The sequence below is a fragment of the Globicephala melas genome, chromosome 1 (assembly GCF_963455315.2).
Source record: "Globicephala melas chromosome 1, mGloMel1.2, whole genome shotgun sequence".
NCBI lineage: Eukaryota > Metazoa > Chordata > Mammalia > Artiodactyla > Delphinidae > Globicephala > Globicephala melas.
Window position 1 is genome coordinate 99,966,901 of NC_083314.1, and position 19,617 is coordinate 99,986,517.

The 19,617-nt window shown below is 34.6% G+C and overlaps 1 protein-coding gene across 5 annotated transcripts in view; it reads left to right on the forward strand.

Moving 5' to 3' along the window:
- Positions 1–19,617, forward strand: part of SASS6 (SAS-6 centriolar assembly protein) — a 53,152-nt gene that overhangs the window by 12,202 nt on the left and 21,333 nt on the right. For 3 of the 5 annotated variants that reach the window (XM_060302184.1, XM_030868787.2, XM_030868788.2), the window contains exons 7-14: positions 1,003–1,122; positions 13,194–13,385; positions 16,188–16,382; positions 16,514–16,603; positions 16,682–16,861; positions 17,254–17,335; positions 18,034–18,170; positions 19,112–19,147. In XM_060302184.1, the coding sequence (XP_060158167.1) occupies positions 1,003–1,122; positions 13,194–13,385; positions 16,188–16,382; positions 16,514–16,603; positions 16,682–16,861; positions 17,254–17,335; positions 18,034–18,170; positions 19,112–19,147 (1,032 nt within the window). The remainder of the gene's footprint in view (positions 1–1,002; positions 1,123–13,193; positions 13,386–16,187; positions 16,383–16,513; positions 16,604–16,681; positions 16,862–17,253; positions 17,336–18,033; positions 18,171–19,111; positions 19,148–19,617) is intronic. The other 2 variants (XM_030868789.2, XM_030868792.2) reach the window with 1 other exon arrangement.

The following is a 19,617-nucleotide window of genomic DNA, read 5'->3' on the forward strand; positions in this document are numbered from 1 at the left end:
TGAATCACATCTAGGCTTTTGTGTATTTTTTTTCAAAGCACACTGCCATTGAATTCCCCCTCCTTTTTGCCACCCTTCCCCTACCAGTTGTCTTAATCTGATGCTTTTTCTTCTTGATAGTTTATTCTATCCAAACATTTCTGTTATCCCCAGTATATGACACATTTTCTCCAAGTCTTCATTAAATAATGTATAGTATCTGTCATATGTTCTGCTCCTCTTTAATTCACCTCATTCCTCTTGTCTAAATGGCTTTTCAGTTCCTGTCTTCTAAATCTTTCCCTTCCTTCCTTCTGTTAAGTTTAGAATTAATTCCTCTGATAGGCTTATCATCATTTCAGTCATAGCTACTCCTTGAAATTGAGGACCAAAGTATCTGATAAGCTGCATGGCTTCAGGTAGAAAATTGTCCTGCACCACGTGGCCCATCTTGGGAACCTGTGTTTCTAGGTTTTAGGTGTATAAGTAAACTACAGTTGACCCTTGAACAACACGCGGGTTAGGGACACCGGCCCCCTGCACAGTTGAAAATTCTTGCATAAGTTTATAGTCAGCCCTCCGTATCTATGGTTCCACATCATCAGATTCAACTAACCGTGGATTGTGTAGTATTGTAGTACGTATTTCTTGAAGAAAAATCTGAGTATAAGCGTACCTGTGCATTTCAAACCTGTGTTGTTTAAGGTCATCTGTACTACTTATGACTTGGTCTACCCTGGGTTTCTTTTTTTCTTAATGCCAGAGGAGAGGATTGAGAGGCGAAGAGCCAGATTTAACTAAAAGGTTAGTGATTGTTAAACTGTGGACCATTTTAACTCTAAAATTGCTTTTATTCTAATGTTGATTTCTTTAAATACAAAAAGATCTGTGTAAGAAAAGGCTTTGAGTATGTCTTAAAAAGCTGTGATTCCATCTCCTTTAATATACTTTGCAAATATTTTCATGTTCCAATCTAATAACATATTCAAGAATTTTAATATTTCATATTGAACTCTCCTACAGACATTATCAGAAAAAATCCAAGAATTAGATAAGTTACGGAATGAATGGGCATCACACACAGCAACATTGTCAAATAAGCATTCTCAAGAACTGACAAATGAGAAGGAAAAAGCTTTGCAGGTATGAATATTAAAAAGAACTGGAAAAATATTTTGTTATTGCCGTTAGTCATTTTGTTAATTATAAAAGTAATACATGCTTGCTTTAACATTTTCAAACAGTACGGAAGTATATAAAAATTAAAAGTCTATCCTTAAAAATCTTACTACGCAGAGATAATTTATAAACATTTTGATATTTGTTTTTCCAGACTTTATATATGTAAATAATATACAATTTATAAATAATTGTTTATATTTATAAATTTAGAAATATGTAAATTGGGAGATATGTACACACCTGAGTTTTGGTTTTGTTCTAAGCTAACAAGGTCCTCATGGATATATTGATTGTAACTTTTTTTCACCTAACTTGATATCATAGATATTGTTTTTTTTTTTATCAGTTCAGAAGTAGCTGAGTAGTATTCATTACTTGGACATAAAATAAATTATTTAAGTACTTACTAACTGATGGACATTTAAATGCTTCAGATCTTGGTTACTGCAAATAATACTGCAGTGAACATTTTTATTCCTAGAAGTGAGATTGCAATATACCCATATAAAATATTAACGGATATTGCAAATTCGCCACCCAAAAATGTTGTACCAAATGGAATCCCAAAGATAGTGTATGATCATACTTACTTCCCCATATTCCTGATAATATTAACCTTCTTAATATCTGCTACCGGACAGGTATTATAGTAGTATTAATTTTAGTTTATATTTCTTAGATTTTTAGTGAAGATAAGTATCTTTTAATATGACTTTTGGCCATTTTAATTTCTTCTGTGGATTATTTCTTTTAATATCTTTTGCTTTCCCTGTGTGACTCTCATTTTCTACTGCTTTGTAGTGTGGATTTACAGTATTTTATACCTTTTATATCATATTAATTTCTTTAATTAATGTTAAATTATTCTTTAATATAAAATTCTATTTTTGCTTTTTGCACCTTGCTAAATGTTCGCTTTTAAGGGTACTGCTTGATAACAGTTTATGTGTACTTTCACCCAAATTAAGATTCAGAAAATTGTACCACCCCTTTAGGTTTCCTTGTGTGCCTTCTCAATCCATTTCATACTCCCACAGGAAGCCCATCACTTCAAAACAGGTTTTACCTGTTCTTGAACTTTAGATAAATGGACACATACAGTATGTACTTATTTGTGTGTGGCTTCCTTCACTCAGCATAATATCTCTGAGATTCAGTTATATTCTTGTGTGTTTCTTTTTGTTGTTGTGTAGGATTCTATTATATGAACATGCTGTAACTTATCTGTTTTCCTGTTGGGAGACATTTGAATTGTTTCTGACATTTTGCTATTATTAAACTGTTACGAACTTTCTTGTACATGTCTTTTTGTGAACACAGGTACTCATTTTTCTTGGGTATATATTTAGGATTAGAATGGCTAGGTTCTAGTGTAGGCATATGTTTAGCTTTAGTAGAAACTGTCAAACAGTTTTCCGAAGTGGATATGTCAGATCACACCGCCATTCAGTGGCTGTATGGTAGTACCTCATAATGAACACCTTTTCATATGTATATAGACTGCTTGGATATTTTCTTGTGAAGTGCCCATTTGAGTCTTCAGCCCATTTATTAATTGTGCAGTCCGTGTTTTTCTTAATGATTTGTAGGAGTTCGTTGTATATTCTGGACCTGAGTCCTTTGTCAGATACATGCACTGTGAATATTTTTTGTCCATGGCTTGCCTTTTCATTTCTGGTGTAAAGTAAGGATATTATACCTTTACCTACTATGTATATTATAAACATTGTATTTTAGCCTGTCATTTGCATTTATTAGTATTTCTTGCCATATATAGTTCTTTTTTCAATTTTTATATTCTTTTTTTTATTTCGGTACGCGGGCCTCTCACTGTTGTGGCCTCTCCCATTTCGGAGCACAGGCTCCGGACGCACAGACTCAGCGGCCATGGCTCACGGGCCCAGCCGCTCCGCAGCATGTGGGATCTTCCCGGACCGGGGCACGAACCTGTGTCCCCTGCATCAGCAGGCAGACTCTCAACCGCTGCGCCACCAGGGAAGCCCAATTTTTATATTCTTAAATTTAAATTATTTTATTTATTTTAAAGATTTTGTTTATTTATTTATTTTTTGAGCTGCACCATGCAGCATGTAGAATCTTAGTTCCCCGACCAAGGATCGAGCCCACGCTGCCTGCATTGAAAGTGCAGAGTCTTAACCACTGGACCGCCAGGGAAGTCCCTATAGTTCTTTTTATTTGATTGTCATCCAGTCTTTCAATCTGTGTTTTTATGGTATAAGGCTGCATTTTATGTTTGGAAAGCCTTTGCCACCCCAAGGTTATGAAAGATATTCTCTGGTATTCTCTTCTAATACTTCTGTAATTTTCTTGTTGAATTTAACTTTTTAATCTGTTTGGAGTATATTTTTCTGGAGTATGAGATGGATTTTTTTTGGCATATAGTCAGTGAGTTGTTAAAATACCATATTTCCCAGTGGTTTAAAATGCAACCTTTAATATATACTAAATTCCTTTATTTATTTGGTCTTGTTTCTGGACTATTGGGTAGAACTGATATCCTTGGAATTTTCTTGTCCAGTGTAGAGAAATATCTCTTCATTTATTCAGGTCTTATTTGTTTAAAACAGGTTTATAGTTTACTCTTCATTTACCTCCTTTTCTCTTTCTTTTTTTCTTTTACAGTTCTTGTTAAATATTTTTGCCTAGAGATTTTACAGATTTTTGCTCTATAAATGGGACCACCTATCACACCCCTCTACTGTGATAATTTCTAAGTGTTTATTGCTAATGTGTATTAATGTCATACCCATTAATTCTAGGTTATATTTACAGATTTGCATTTTAATTTACATATTCTAATAGTTTTGGAGATTCTCTTAGGTTTTTCTGGTAGATATGTAAACTATACAAAATGGTAATTTATCTCTTCCAAAATTTATATCATTTTTTTCTTATGCAGAGAAATGATAAATAATAGTGGAATCCCTATCTTGTTTCAGTGCTTTTTAATTTAATTTTTATTTTATATTGAAGTACAGTTGATTTACAGTATTGTGTTAGTTCCACGTGTATAGCAAGGTGATTTCAGTTATATATATATATGTATATCCATTCTTTTTCAGAGTCTTTTCCCATATAGGTTATTACAGAATTATTGAGTAGAGTTCTGTGTGCTATACAGTAGGTCCTTGTTGATTATCTGTTTTATATATAGTAGTGTGTGTGTTAATCCCAAACTCCTAATCTATCTCTACCCCCCCTCCTTTTCCCTTTGGTAACCATAAGTTTGTTTTCAAAGTCTGTGAGTCTGTTTCCATTTTGTAAATAAGTTCATTTGTATCATTTTTTAAGATTCCACATATAAGTGATATCATGTGGTATTTGTCTTTGTCTGACTTCCTTCACTTAGTATGATAATCTTTAGGTCCATCCATGTTGCTGCAAATGGCATTATTTCATTCTTTTTTATGGCTAAGATTCCTTTGTATATAAGTACCACATCTTCTTTATCCATTCCTCTATCAATGGACATTTAGGTTGCTTCCATGTCTTGGCTGCTGTAAATAGTGCTGCAGTGAATACTGGGGTACATGTATCCTTTCAAATTATGGTTTTCTCCAGATATATGCCCAGGAGTGGGATTGCTGGGTCATATGGTAGCTCTATTTTTAGTTTTTTAAGGAACCTCCATACTACTCTCCATAGTGGTTGTAGCAGTTTACATTCCCACCAACAGTGTTGGAGGGTTCCCTTTTCTCCACACCCTCTCCAGCATTTACTGTTTGTAGACTTTTTGTTACTGGTGTGAGGTGATAGATACCTCACTGTAGTTTTGATTTGCATTTCTCTAATAATTAGTGATGTTGAGCATCTTTTCATATGCTTTTTGACCATCTATATGTCTTCTTTGGAGAAATGTCTACTTAGGTCTTCTGCCCGTTTTTTGACTGGGTGGTTTTTTGATATTGAGCTGTATGAGCTGTTTGTATATTTTGGAGATTAATCCCTTATTAATCGCTACATTTGCAAATATTTTCTCCCATTGTGTGTGTTGTCTTTTCGTTTTGTTCATGGTTTCCTTGGCTGTGCAAAAGCTTTTAAGTTTCATTAGGTCCCATTTGTTTATTTTTGCTTTTATTTTCATTACTGTAGGAGGTGGATCCAAAAAGATCTTGCTGTGATTTATGTCACAGAGTGTTCTGCCTATGTTTTCCTCTAAGAGTTTTATAGTATCCGGTCTTACATTTAGGTCTTTAATCCATTTTGAGTTTATTTTTGTGTATGGTGTTAGAGAATGTTCTAATTTCATTCTTTTACATGTAGCTGTCCAGTTTTCCCAGCACCACTTATTGAAGAGACTGTCTTTTATTTCTCCATTATATATTCTTACCTCCTTTGTTGTAGATTAATTGACCATAGGTGTGCAGGTTTGTTTCTGGGCTTTCTGTCCTGTTCCATTGATCTGTATTTCTGTTTTTGTGCCAGTACCATAGTGTTTTGATGACTGTAGCTTCATAGTATAGTCTGAAGTCAGGGAGCTGGATTCTTCAAGCTCCATTTTTCTTTCTCAGGATTGCTTTGGCTATTTGGGGTCTTTTGTATTTCCATACAAATTGTAAAATTTTTGTTCTAGTTCTATGAAAAATGCCATTGGTAATTTGATTGGTATTGTATTGAATCTGTAGATTGCCTTGGGTAGTATAGTCATTCTGACAATATTGATTCTTCCAATCCAAGAACATGGTATATCTTTCTATCTGTGTCATCTTCGATTCTTTCATCAGCATCTTATAGTTTTCAGAGTACAGGTCTTTTTCCTCCTTAGGTAGATTTATTACTAGGTATTTTATTCTTTGATGAGATGGTAAATGGGATTGATTCCTTAATTTCTTTTTCTGATCTTTCACTGTCAGTGTATAGAAATGCAAGAGATTTCTGGGTATTAATTTTGGTAAGTTAATCTTTTTTGGTAAATAGCTGAAATACCTCTCCAGTAGGAATGATGTTTGCTCTGCTTTTGAGAAAGTTTTCTTCTGTCTGGCTTCCAAAGAGTGCTAAGTCAGATGAAGTGACTTTTGGGGATTTAACCAAATAATCATTTTTCTCACTTTAGTAGTAAAATAATGATAATAATAGATTTCCAAAAGTGGAACCAATTTTGAATTCAGAGGATAATATTTAGTCAAAGATTTTTAATATCCTGTTGAAGCAGTTTGCTAATATTTAATTTAGGACATTTGTATATATATTCACACATGAGATTGGTCTGAGATTACTATTATCCTGCACTCTGTCTTAGTCTGCTAATTAAAATTATGGATTTTGGACTATGGTATTAGAATTATGCTAGCGTCAGGAAAGGTATGAAAACATTTTCTGGTTTTCTCTATGCTTTGGAACAGTCAAATAATGAAGAATTATCTGTGCCTTGAAGGCCTGATAGAATTAGCCTTTTATCATTTGGATCTGATGTCTTTTTTTTTTTGACAATTTTTCTTTTTTAACATCTTTATTGGAGTATAATTGCTTTACATTGTTGTATTAGTTGCTGCTGTAAAACATACTGAATCAGCTATATGTATACATAGATCCCCATATCCCCTCCCTCATGCGTCTCCCTCCCACCCTCCCTATCCCACCCCTCTAGGTGGTCACAAAGTATGAGCTGATCTCCCTGTGCTATGTGGGTGCTTCCCACTAGCTAGCTATTTTACATTTGGTAATGTATGTATGTTAGTGCCACTCTCTCACTTCATCTCCGCTTACCCTTGCCCCTCCCCATGTCCTCAAGTCCATTCTCTTAAGTCTGCATCTTTATTCCTGTCCTGCCCCTAAGTTCTTCAAAACCTTTTTTGTTTTGTTTTTTAGATTCCATATATATATGTTAGCATACTGTATTTGTTTTTCTCTTTCTAACTTACTTCACTCTGTATGACAGACTCTAGGTCCATCCACCTCACTACAAGTAACCAATTTCATTTCTTTTTATGACTGAGTAATATTCCATTGTATATATGTGCCACATCTTTATTCATTCATCTGTCGATGGACACTTAGGTTGCTACCATGTCCTGGCTATTGTAAATAGTGCTGCAATGAACATTGTGGTACATGACTCTTTTTGAATTATGGTTTTCTTAGATTGTATGTCCAGTAGTGGGAATACTGGGTCATATGGTAGTTCTAGTTTTAGTTTTTTAAGGAACCTCCATACTGTTCTCCATAATGACTGTCAATTTACATTCCCACCAACAGTGTAAGAGGGTTCCCTTTTCTCCACACCCTCTCCAGCATTTATTGTTTGTAGATTTTTTGATGATGGCCATTCTGACGGGTGTGAGGTGATATCTCATTGTAGTTTTGATTTGCATTTCTCTAATGATTAGTGATGTTGAGCATCCTTTCACTTGTTTGTTGGCAACCTGTATATGTTCTTTGGAGAAATGTCTATTTAGGTCTTCTGCCCAGTTTTGGATTGGGTTGTTTGTTTTTTTGATATTGAGCTGCATGAGCTGCTTGTATATTTGGGAGATTAATCCTTTGTCAGTTGCTTTGTTTGCAAATATTTTCTCCCATTCTGAGGGTTGTATTTTCATCTTGTTTATGGTTTCCTTTGCTGTGCAAAAGCTTTAAAGTTTCATTAGGTCCCATTTGTTTATTTTTGTTTTTATTTCAATTTCTCTAGGAGGTGGGTCAAAAAGGATCTTGCTGTGATTTATGTCATAGAGTGTTCTGCCTATGTTTTCCTCTAAGAGTTTTATAGCGTCTGGTCTTACATTTAGGTGTTTAATCCATTTTGAGTTTGTTTTTGTGTATGGTGTTAGGGAGTGTTCTAATTTCATTCTTTTACATATAGCTGTCCAGTTTTCCCAGTACCACTTATTGAAGAGGCTGTCTTTTCTCCATTGTATATTCTTGTCTCCTTTATCAAAGATAAGGTGACCGTATGTGCATGGGTTTATCGCTGGGCTTTCTATCTTGTTCCATTGATCTATATTTCTGTTTTTGTGCCAGTACCATACTGTCTTGATTACTGTAGCTTTGTAGCATAGTCTGAAGTCAGGGAGCCTGATGCCTCCAGGTCCATTTTTCTTTCTCCAGATTGCTTTGGCTATTTGAGGTCTTTTGTGTTTCCATACAAATTGTGAAATTTTTTGTTCTAGTTCTGTGAAAAATGCCAGTGGTAGTTTGATAGAGATTGCATTGAATCTGTAGATTGCTTTGAGTAGTATAGTCATTTTCACAATGTTGATTCTTCCAGTCGAAGAACATGGTGTATCTCTCCATCTGTTTGTATTATCTTTAATTTCTTTCATCAGTGTCTTTTAATTTTCTGCATACAGGTCGTTTGTTTCCCTAAGTAGGTTTATTCCTAGGTATTTTATTCTTTTTTGTTGCAATGGTAAATGGGAGTGTTTCCTTGATTTCTCTTTCAGATATTTCATCATTAGTATACAGGAATGCAAGAGATTTCTGTGCATTAATTTTGTATCCTGCTACTTTACCAAATTTATTGATTGGTCCTAGTAGTTTTGTGGGAGCATCTTTAAGATTCTCTGTGTATAGTATCATGTCATCTGCAAACTGTGACAGTTTTACTTCTTTTCCGATTTGGATTCCTTTTATTTCTTTTTCTTCTCTGATTGCTGTGACTAAAACTTCCAAAACTATGTTGAATAATAGCGGTGAGAGTTGGCAGTCTTGTCTTGTTCCTGATCTTAGTGGAAATGGTTTCGGTTTTTCACCATTGAGAACGATGTTGGCTGTGGGTTTGTCGTATTTGGCCTTTATTATGTTGAGGTAAGTTCCCTCTATGCCTACTTTCTGGAGAGTTTTTATCGTAAATGGGTGTTGAATTTTGTCGAAAGCTTTCTCTGCATCTATTGAGATTATCATATTATGGTTTTTATCCTTCATTTGCTAATATGGTGTATCACATTGATTGATTTGCATACAATGAAGGGATAAATCCTCACTTGATCATGATGTATGATCCTTTTAATGTGCTCCTGGGGTAAACCTGAGATAAACCCCACTTGATCATGGTGTATGATCCTTTTAATGTGCTGCTGGCTTCTGTTTGCTAGTGTTTTGTTGAGGATTTTTGCATCTGTGTTCATCAGCGATATTGGCCTGTAGTTTTCTTTTTTTGTGACCTCTTTGTCTGGTTTTGGTATCGGAAGTCTCTGAGTCCATCCTCAGTTCTTTTCATTCTTTTTTCTTTATTCTGCTCTGTGGTAGTTATTTCCACTATTTTATCTTCCAGGTCACTTATCTGTTCTGCTGCCTAAGTTACTCTGCTATGCTTCATTCTAGAGAATTTTTAATTTCATTTATTGTGTTGTTCATCATTGTTTGCTTGCTCTTTAGTTGTTCTAGGTCCTTGTTAAACATTTCTTGTATTTTCTCCATTCTATTTCCAAGATTTTGGATCATCTTTACTATCATTTTAGATTGTGGATCATCTTTAATATCATTACTCTGAATTTTTTTTCAGGTAGACTGCCTGTTTCCTCTTCATTTGTTTGTTGTGGTGGGTTTTTACCTTGCTCCTTCATCTGTTGTGTATTTCTCTGTCTTCTCATTTTACTTTACTTACTGTGTTTGGGGTCTCCTTTTTGCAGGCTGCACGTTCGTAGTTCCTGTTGTTTTTGGTGTCAGCCCCTAGAGGGTAAGGTTGGTTCAGTGGCTTGTGTTGGCTTCTTGGTGGAGGGGACTGGTGCCTGTGTTCTGGTGGATGAGGCTGGATCTTGTCTTTCTGGTGGGAAGGACCGCATCCGGTGGTGTGTTTTGGGGTGTCTGTGAACTTAGTATGATTTTAGGCAGCCTCTCTGCTAATGGGTGAGGTTGTGTTCCTGTCTTGCTAGTTGTTTGGCATGGCGTGTCCAGCACTGTAGCTTGCTGGTTGTTGAGTGGAGCTGGGTCTTAGTGTTGAGATGGACATCTCTGGGAGAGCTCTCGCTGATTGATATTACATGGGGCCAGGAGGTCTCTGGTGGTCCAGTGTCCTGAACTTGGCTCTTCCACTTCAGAGGCTCAGGCCTGACCCCCTGCTGGAGCACCAAGACCCTGTCCGCTGCACGGCTGGAGTACCTTGACAGTAGGAGAAGCTGGCCTGCAGTGGTTCTCCTTCTGCGCTACACATTAGAATCACCTGTTTCTTCCTTGTTTTGCCCCAAAGGCAGTGTTCCACAGAGAAAAACAGTAGCCTTGAAAATAGTCACAGCTCTAAGACTCGTTTCTTTTTCCCTTTGTGCTTAGTTGGGTTTCACTTGCTCACAGGGGGCCTCGTGCAGAGGCCTTGCACCCAGCTCTTCTGACCGGAGTTCCTAGTGTGGAATGGCTACCGCTAGCACCTCAGCTCAGGCGGGCCGTGTGCATGGGTCTGATGCCTTTTTAAGGCATTTTTCTTTAGGTTCTTTTCTGATTTCCTTCATGATTATTGGTCCTTTTGGATTTTCTGTTTTTTCTTGAGTTATGTTAGTTATATTTCCTTAAAAAGCCATGTATTTCATCTTTGTGTTTAAATGTATTAGTAAAATATCTTATATGTTGTTTTATGATTTTTAAAGTCTTCATACCATTTCTCTTACATTCTTAATGTCTTTTTTTTAATGAGACTTGTTTGTCTGGTTTTTTGTAGTATTTTTAAAGAACCAGTTTTTTCTTTCATTAATTAGTTCTATACTGTCTCCCCACCCACCCCGATTTCATTAATTTCTATTGTTTACTAAAGGTTTTTTTGCCTCTATTTTCAAACAAGTTAGGTTCTAAAAGTCTCATAATAAGTGTATTTGTTTATAACACCAGAATGACTGAAGGATTTGTTTGCATTCCTTACTGCATTTTCTAATAGGATTGTGAATCAGTCCTTTGAGACTTTAAAACCAAGCAAGCCACTCTTCTCTTCCTGCTGATAGATAGTCTATAGGGCAGTGATTTTAAGACTTTAGTGTACATCACAATCACCTGAAATAAACAAAGTAGAAAATGTAAATATTGTAATTCTATCCATTACACTTTTTAAAACAAAAGCTCCAAAATTCTGATTATCGCTGGGATAAATCCAGTTTTGTTTTGTTTTGTTTTTTTTGTGGTACGCGGGCCTCTCACTGTTGTGGCCTCTCCCGTTGCGGAGCACAGGCTCCGGACACGCAGGCTCAGCGGCCATGGCTCACGGGCCCAGCTGCTCCGTGGCATGTGGGATCTTCCTGGACCAGGGCACGAACCCGTGTCCCCTGCATCGGCAGGCGGACTCTCAACCACTGTGCCACCAGGGAAGCCCTAAAGCCAGTTATTTATGTTTATAATCTTTGGTCTCTGTTGCCTTCAGTGTGTTTAATTATCCTCTTAGACAGTTACAGTTAGCATCTGTACCAGTTTGCTCATTGTTATTTTTTTCTTGATTGCTCCTTGAGTGTTTTCTTCCAAGGTTGCATTTTCAGTTTTGTATGGACTCTTTTTTTCTGTTTTATCTCTTTTTCTTCCTTCTTCTCTCAATTTTAGTTTCCAAAAATGAGGAATTCTTAAAATACTCATGTAAAATTCCCAAAGTATTTTATGAGAGAGACACTCTCCTGGTTTTGTGGTAGGAATTTTTGAATGGGTACAACATTTCTGGAATGCAGTTTTGGAACTAGTATCAAGCTTTATATTTGTTTACATATTTTTGACCTATAATTGATCAAAAGGAAATAATCTGAATTTGGATGTATGCTTATGTACAAAAATATTAACCATAGTTTTATTTGTAATTGTGAAAAATTGTGAACTCAGTATCCATAGTAGAGCAGGGGTTAATTGCATTATGGTATAGCCATGGGATAGAATATTGTGCAGCTATTAAAAGTATTTACAAAGAGTTTTTTAATGATGTGAGGAGGTGCAAATGCTAAAGGATTAAAAAGCATGATTAAATTGTGTAAGCAGGTTGGTCTCATTTTGTTAAATTTAACTATGTGTGTTATGTGTGTATGTGTGGTGTCAGTATAAGCGTATAAATGACTCGAAAGGAATATTCCTAAATATTTAGAATGACACCTTGGATGAGATCATCGGTTATTTGTGATTTCTTTCTTTATGCCTTTAAGAGAATGTATAACTTTCATAATGAGAAAAATACTCTTTATTTTTTAAATGTATTTAGGATTTGATAGTGTTCATCAACAAATTATTTAACATTTTTAAAATTTGTTATTGAATGAAAGATTCTTTAAATTCTGTAGTGCTTTACAGTTTTTAAAGTTTCACATGCATAATTTTATATAATCCCATAATAACTCTTTTTTAATCCTCTAACCCTATATAGCCCCTCCCCCTTCCCTCTCCTCACTGATAACCACTAGTTTGTTCTCTGTATCTGTGAGTCTGCTTCTTTTTTGTTTTATTCACTAGTCTGTTGTATTTTTTAGATTCCACATATAAGTGATATCATACAGTATTTTTCTTTCTCTGACTTATTTCATTTAGCATAACGCCCTCCAAGTCCAACAACAGAAATTATTAAGATAGATTAGTGGTATGATTCAAAGAGGTACCAGAGATTTCAGAGTTACAACTATGTTCAAATTTTATTGTTGGTGAAATGTAACAACTAAATGTAAGACTGAGCAATACCTTGTCAATTTTACAAGTTTAGATGTTTCTTTCATTAGAAGACATATATACTGGTTGTAAAAAACTGAAACAGTATAATGTGGTTTAAAGCAAACACTGAATGTTCCTTATGTACCTGCTCATTTGTTTTCTCAGAAATAGGTTCACACTATATATACTATTTTGCAATTTGCTTTTTTCTTTTTTAACTTAATCCTATATCATTCTTCCCTTAATTTGAAGACCATTATGTCTAAACATGTGGGTTTAGGAGAAGAAGAAATTATGAACAAGATGATAGTGGTAAATTTGACTTTGTTGACTTTTCTTTTTCATGAAACCCATAATTGAAAATAGATTCTCTTAAAAGCAAGGAAATCTTATAAAGAAGAATAATTAAGATTTTTTTTTCTTCAAATCTCATGTTTGTATTTTTTTTTCTTTGAATTTTGGTACTGTATTTTATTATATAATAGGCACAGGTTCGATACCAACAGCAGCATGAACAACAGAAAAAAGATTTAGAAATCCTCCATCAACGAAATGTCCAGCAGCTACAAAACAGATTGTCTGAGTTAGAATCTGCTAATAAAGACCTCACTGAAAGGAAATATAAAGGAGACTCTACCATCAGAGAACTTAAAACAAAACTGTCTGGTGTTGAAGAGGTATGGAACGTTGGGGTTGGTCTTCCCCCCCCCCAATTTAAAAGCACAGTTTAATTTAGTGACTTGATTTTAATTTGTTTATTACTTTATTACTTGTACGGGTGGTGTTCTGGATGCTCTGCAAGGATCTCTTGTAGTTTTAGGGTAGTCAGTTCAGACAAAACGAAAAAAATGGAGAATCGAAAATCTAATAAAATGGACTAATTGAGAACAGCGCTAAGGTAAACTTGGATATTTTTTGTTGGGGCCTTGAGTAGCAGCTCTTTGGCACAGCCCGCAGATCTTTCAGTGTACTTTCAACATCAGCACAGTGTCTGTGGCTCAGGGTGCTCAGTGTTGGCAGGGCTGGTTCTTTCTTTCAGTCTACTCAACATATTAAACAACTATATGAAGTTTAGTGTCTAGAAATAATAATGCTAATGATAATAGAAATGATAATAGCTAATGCTTACTGAACACTGTTTTATGTGCTTTGCATATATATTAACTCATTTAATTCTTATAACAATTATTTTAAAGAAGGTACTGTTATTATCCCCATCTTACAGATGATGAAACTAAGGCACAGAGAACTTAAGTAACTTGCCCAAGTTGGCATGGCCATAAGTAGAAAAGTGAGGATTGAAATCCTTTATTTACCTGTCTCTAGTACTACCTTGTTCTTTTAGGCAACAGAGACATTTAAAATATTTTGCTATAGTGGTACTTTTGTTGATACTTTGCCAGTGATGATAGACTCCTTCCTAGCATTATTATACATTATTGTCATATGAGTTATTAGAAAACATATGTAGATTTTGTTAAGTCTGTCATGTTTGAATGTAAAGATCTCCAGTGTTATTCTAGCTCACAAGACATCCAACTCCATTTGACCAGTCTGTTATGCTTAGAAACTCTAAAGCCTGATTTTTTTTTTTTTTTTTTTTTTGCGGTACGCTGGCCTCTCACTGTTGGGCCTCTCCCGTTGCGGAGCACAGGCTCCGGACGCCCAGGCTCAGTGGCCATGGCTCACGGGCCCAGCCGCTCCGTGGCATGTGGGATCTTCCCGGATCGGGGCACGAACCCACATCCCCTTCATCAGCAGGCTGACTCTCAACCACTGCGCCACGAAGGAAGCCCTAAAGCCTGACTGATTTTATGTTCAGATCCTCACAGCATTCTGTCCTAACAATTAGATGTCTTCAGTCCTTCTCACTACCCTCTTCACCTTTCACATCAGTTAGTAAAACATTTCAGCCTGCATAGTACATTGGATAGTGAATACTTCATTATAATGCTACGTGGTTTCTTCTGTTTTAGCACTGACACTGGCCAGTGTATATAAACAGTGTGCTTTGTTATGTTGATTTTCATATAATGTAATCAAAATATTTCTTCCAAGCTTTGCATAAGACTTGCAAATTATGAGTCCTGGGAATTTTCTTTTTTAAACTTCTGAGTATTGTTACCTAATTATGTTAAATTATACCTTTTAGAGATTAGTACCCTAAAATTAGTAATTACTACCGTTTATCAGGTATTTACTATGTGCCAGGCAATATGCTAAGTAGTTTATGTAAGGGTTTTTGTGAAGATGAAATTAAATAATTTATGAGGTGTTTTTTCTATTCTACAAATAAGGGACTGAAATTTAAGGAGGTTAAGTAATTCCCAGGGTCACACAGAAGAGCCAGGATTTGTATTCTAAGTCTGCCTGATAGCAGAGTCTGTGTTTCTAAAACCACTATGGTATAATACTATAAAATTATTTTGTAAAGTTTTTGTGAAAACCGAAAACTAATTAGGAATACTACATACTGGGCTTTAGTATAGTATACTGGCAACATTTGGACTGATATTAGCTGATTGAGATGTGATCTAGTATAGATATTTTTAAAAACTATTTTTTAATATTATTTTCATATTTTCCATTATGGTTTATCATAGGTTATTGAATATAGTTCCCTGTGATATACATTAGGACCTCGTTATTTATCTATTTTATACGTAGTAGTTTGTATCTGCTAATCCTAAACTCCTAATTTATAACCAGCCTGCCCCCCAGCTGCCCTTTTGGTAACCATAAGTTTGTTTTCTATGTCTGTGAGTCTGTTTCTGTTTTGTAAATATGTTCATTTGTATCATATTTTGGATTCCACATATAAGTGATATCATATAGTATTTCTTTCTCTTTCTGACTTCACTTAGTATAATAATCTGTTTTTAATTAACAATTATTGTCAGTTAACAATAACTCATGCATGATTCCTTGGCTACCCTTGGAAACAGTTGAAGAACTCAGGCCATATCTCACACTAATGAAATCAGAATCTCTTGGGCATGGTACCAGGCATCAGTAGTTTTTAAAGCTTTCCAGGTGATTTCAATATGCAGACTAGATTGAGAGTCACTGCTTTGGTGGTAGAATGATAGGGCTTTCTTTTCATTTATATATTTTATGTATTTTGAAATTCTGTTATAATGAGCATTTATTACCTAAGTGATTTTTTTTAAACTGTAGATTTCAAGACATCAGAAAATTCTTGTTACTGGTTTTCAAAAGTTCTAGTAATTTATTCATAAATAAGGATTGTTTTATTTTCCCTTGTCATTGCATTAGATACTAGTGTATTTTACAATTATATTTCAGATCTACAAGTTACATGTGCCTTTAGAGAGACCTTCATTTCTTTAAAAGAATACCAGTACTAGAACTTTAAAGTTATTAAAGACAATTTTTCTGTTTTAAATATCTTAATTATAAATTACCGAACCAGCCAACTTTCCTTTTTCATAATGCAACTTTTTTTTTTCCTCCTCTAGGAGCTCCAGCGGGCTAAGCAAGAAGTCCTCTCTTTGCGAAGAGAGAATTCTACACTTGATGCTGAGTGCCATGAAAAAGAAAAGCATATTAATCATCTACAAACAAAAGTGGCTGTTTTAGAACAGGAAATCAAGGATAAGGATCAGCTTGTTTTAAGAACAAAAGAAGCATTTGATACAATCCAGGAACAAAAGGTCTGTTTTAAAATTTTCTAAACAAATTGATGGTTTATAAATGATCTATAAATGATCACGTTTATAAATGATACTTTTCCTGAATAAACACAGACTTCCTAATTATTCATGTTTTTAAAAATATGTATCAGGTGGCTTTAGAAGAAAATGGTGAGAAAAATCAGGTACAACTAGGAAAACTTGAAGCTACAATAAAATCATTATCAGCTGAACTTCTTAAGGTTTGTTTTTAAAAACTTAATAGAATATTGATATTTCATTGGATTATGTAGAGATGTACATATAAAGCTCTTTTACAGGCAAATGAAATTATCAAAAAGTTGCAAGGGGATCTGAAGACCTTAATGGGTAAATTGAAACTAAAGAATACAGTAACTATTCAGCAAGAGAAACTCTTGGCTGAGAAGGAAGAAAAATTACAAAAGGAACAAAAAGAATTACAAGATGTTGTACAGTCTCTCCGAATTAAAGAGCAAGAGGTAGTTAATATTTTATATTTTTGCGTGTGTGACTATTTGCAAAGCATAATGAATTTCCTCATGTATTTTTAAAACTTCTACTTCGTTATATCAGAGAATAGTTTTGGCTTTTTTTCCCCAAAAGAACGTGACTATAATCAATAGAATTTAATAACCTATTTCAGTTTGAAAAGTTAGTTATCATGACTCAGATACCTTGAGTGTTCATACGTATATATGTGTATGTATATGTGTGTATATATGTAATTATATATTTTATTTCACTGCTGAGCTAATTCCTTTCTTATTTAATAGTAATTAATAGCTGTTAATTATTTAATGAATAGTAATACATTTCTTCAGTCTTTATTTTAGTCTTTATTATGCTTACTATAAGGATTAACATATTTCAGGTATGCAAATTACAAGAACAATTAGAAGCTACAGTTCAAAAACTTGAAGAAAGCAAACAACTTCTAAAAAATAATGAGAAGTGTAAGTATTTTACCTTTTTATGTAAATGAGGTTTGTAGCTTTATTCTTAACCTGAAATTTTTATTTGAATTCATAAGACTAGGTAAATCAAGGTACTGCTATATACAAATAATCTGCTTTAAATGTACCATCTTAATGTCTTTGCTGTAGTAAATTATATCAACTGTCCTGTAAAACAGTTACCATCATTATTAAAAAAAACCCTATTACATGTGTCAGTAACCCAAAATTAAGTGTTGAAAATATTAACTATAATTTACTATTTAAATTCTTTACTACTACTTGTTATAATTGCTGTGTTTACCTACTGGTAATAGTATGAACTATTTGAAACAAAAATATGAGATTAGGCCTTTAACATTTTCTCAGTTTCTGATACTGATTATGAGAAATAAGAGTTTGAATTTTAAATAAACTGGAAGGTATCATTCTGGAAATGAAAGCCTTTAAAGAGATCCTTGACTAGCAGAAATATGTGCTTCTGATAGTAAAAGAATAAGGAGTCCTATGTGGCAGTTGCTAAAATAAGAATATTTAATGACAAAAATTTAGGTGAACCTATGTTATTCTCCTGTGATATAAGGTAGTTTTAAAAACTTTAAATTAAAAAAGTCAATATAATTTTTAAATATTTAAAATTATTAGAAAAATAAAAATATTCAAAATTCTTTACCTTGTTACTTGTTCTTTTATTTAAGTAATCACATGGTTAAATAAAGAATTAAATGAAAATCAGCTAGTGAGAAAGCAAGATGTATTGGGACCTTCAACCACTCCACCTGTACATTCTAGTAGCAACACCATCAGAAGTGGAATTTCTCCTAACTCTAATGTGGTAAGATTTAAATTAAGATGTGAGTGGTCTTAGTAAATTTTCTAAAACAAACATATTTCCAGATTGTTAGGTGCTGGTACCTAATATGACTAGAGTCCTACAATTTTTAGCACTGAAGTAGAGTTTAAGTTCCATTTGGAAGTGGGACATAAAGGTACACTTATTCTTAACAAAGAGGCTATATTTTAAGGGTACACTTCTTTGTAAGATTTTAATGGACATTGAAATCACTCAGTATTAACTAATGCCAAATGTGCTGAAAAACTGTTAACACACACACAAAGTATTTAGGAGGCCTCAGTAAGGGAGAACAAGGTATGGGCTCAAGTTTGACACTGTAGTGGAGGAGCCTAATCTGAGTTCTATTAGAAGAAAAAGAGAGAAAGAAAAACCCTATTACCAGGCTTGTCAGCTCTAGATTCTGGAAGAAACTCGTTAGAGTTTTTTAGCTCCGAGTACCTGGATCTGGCTTGGTAATATCAGCTAGGTCTAGGGATTGCTGGGAACTGACCTTGCACTCAGAGCGAGGTTTTGGGGTTCTCCTGCTGAACATAAACAATTTCACAGAGTATCAGCATCAGGCAAGGCCACTCTCTGTGATGGATCAAGACAAAAACAAGACCACTTCATAATCATGTCTGAACACAGACAAGAATATGACATTGCCAAACCACAAAAATGGGCAAGTATCCTATCCTGGCTAAAGTGAGTGACTGCTGCTCATTACTAATTATAGCTTCAGCCTTTATACATTCATCCTGCCTTATTAGATAAGATTTATTCAGATACCCTGTCATATAGTTATCCCCGTTTCTTGATAGCATCCAGTCCACAGCAAAGCCCTGTGTTCTTAAACTGTTCCTTAACTCACCTAACACATGACTAAGTCCAATAAATAACTCCCTTTTAACACTGTCTTACTGAGACACCTCTCTTACTAGGTTCTACGTGGTGTTCAGTCTTCCTTGTTGCAAAGAGTGAGTACACCTCTAGATATGTTTCTGGTGGTCTTTGACTGGAGGGCATTGGCAGAGGATTTAAAATGCAAATCCATAATAGAATTTTTAATCTACTCTAGTAAATGAGATAGTACTTGATGTTTAAAGGGAAAGAATTTGTGCTAATTTGGGAAAAGGTGCAGAGTGAAGTGCCTGGTACTGAATTACAAACTTGAAAAAACTTGACAGGTTTAACCTCAATGACTGATGATAAATAGCTGTGTAAAAGGTATTTTTGTCATACAGCCACTTTTGTACATGAGTGCTTATTAAGATTTGTGTTGTAATTGTCCTCTTGTAAAAACAAACTTTTCATGATGTTCGTTAATGGTGGTGTCACTATATTGAAAATTAGTGGCAGAGCAAATTATTTCTAAGAACACAAATACTGTTTTTACTCAATCTGGCAGAAAATTATTTTTATTTATCCCTTATTGGCCTTTTGATCT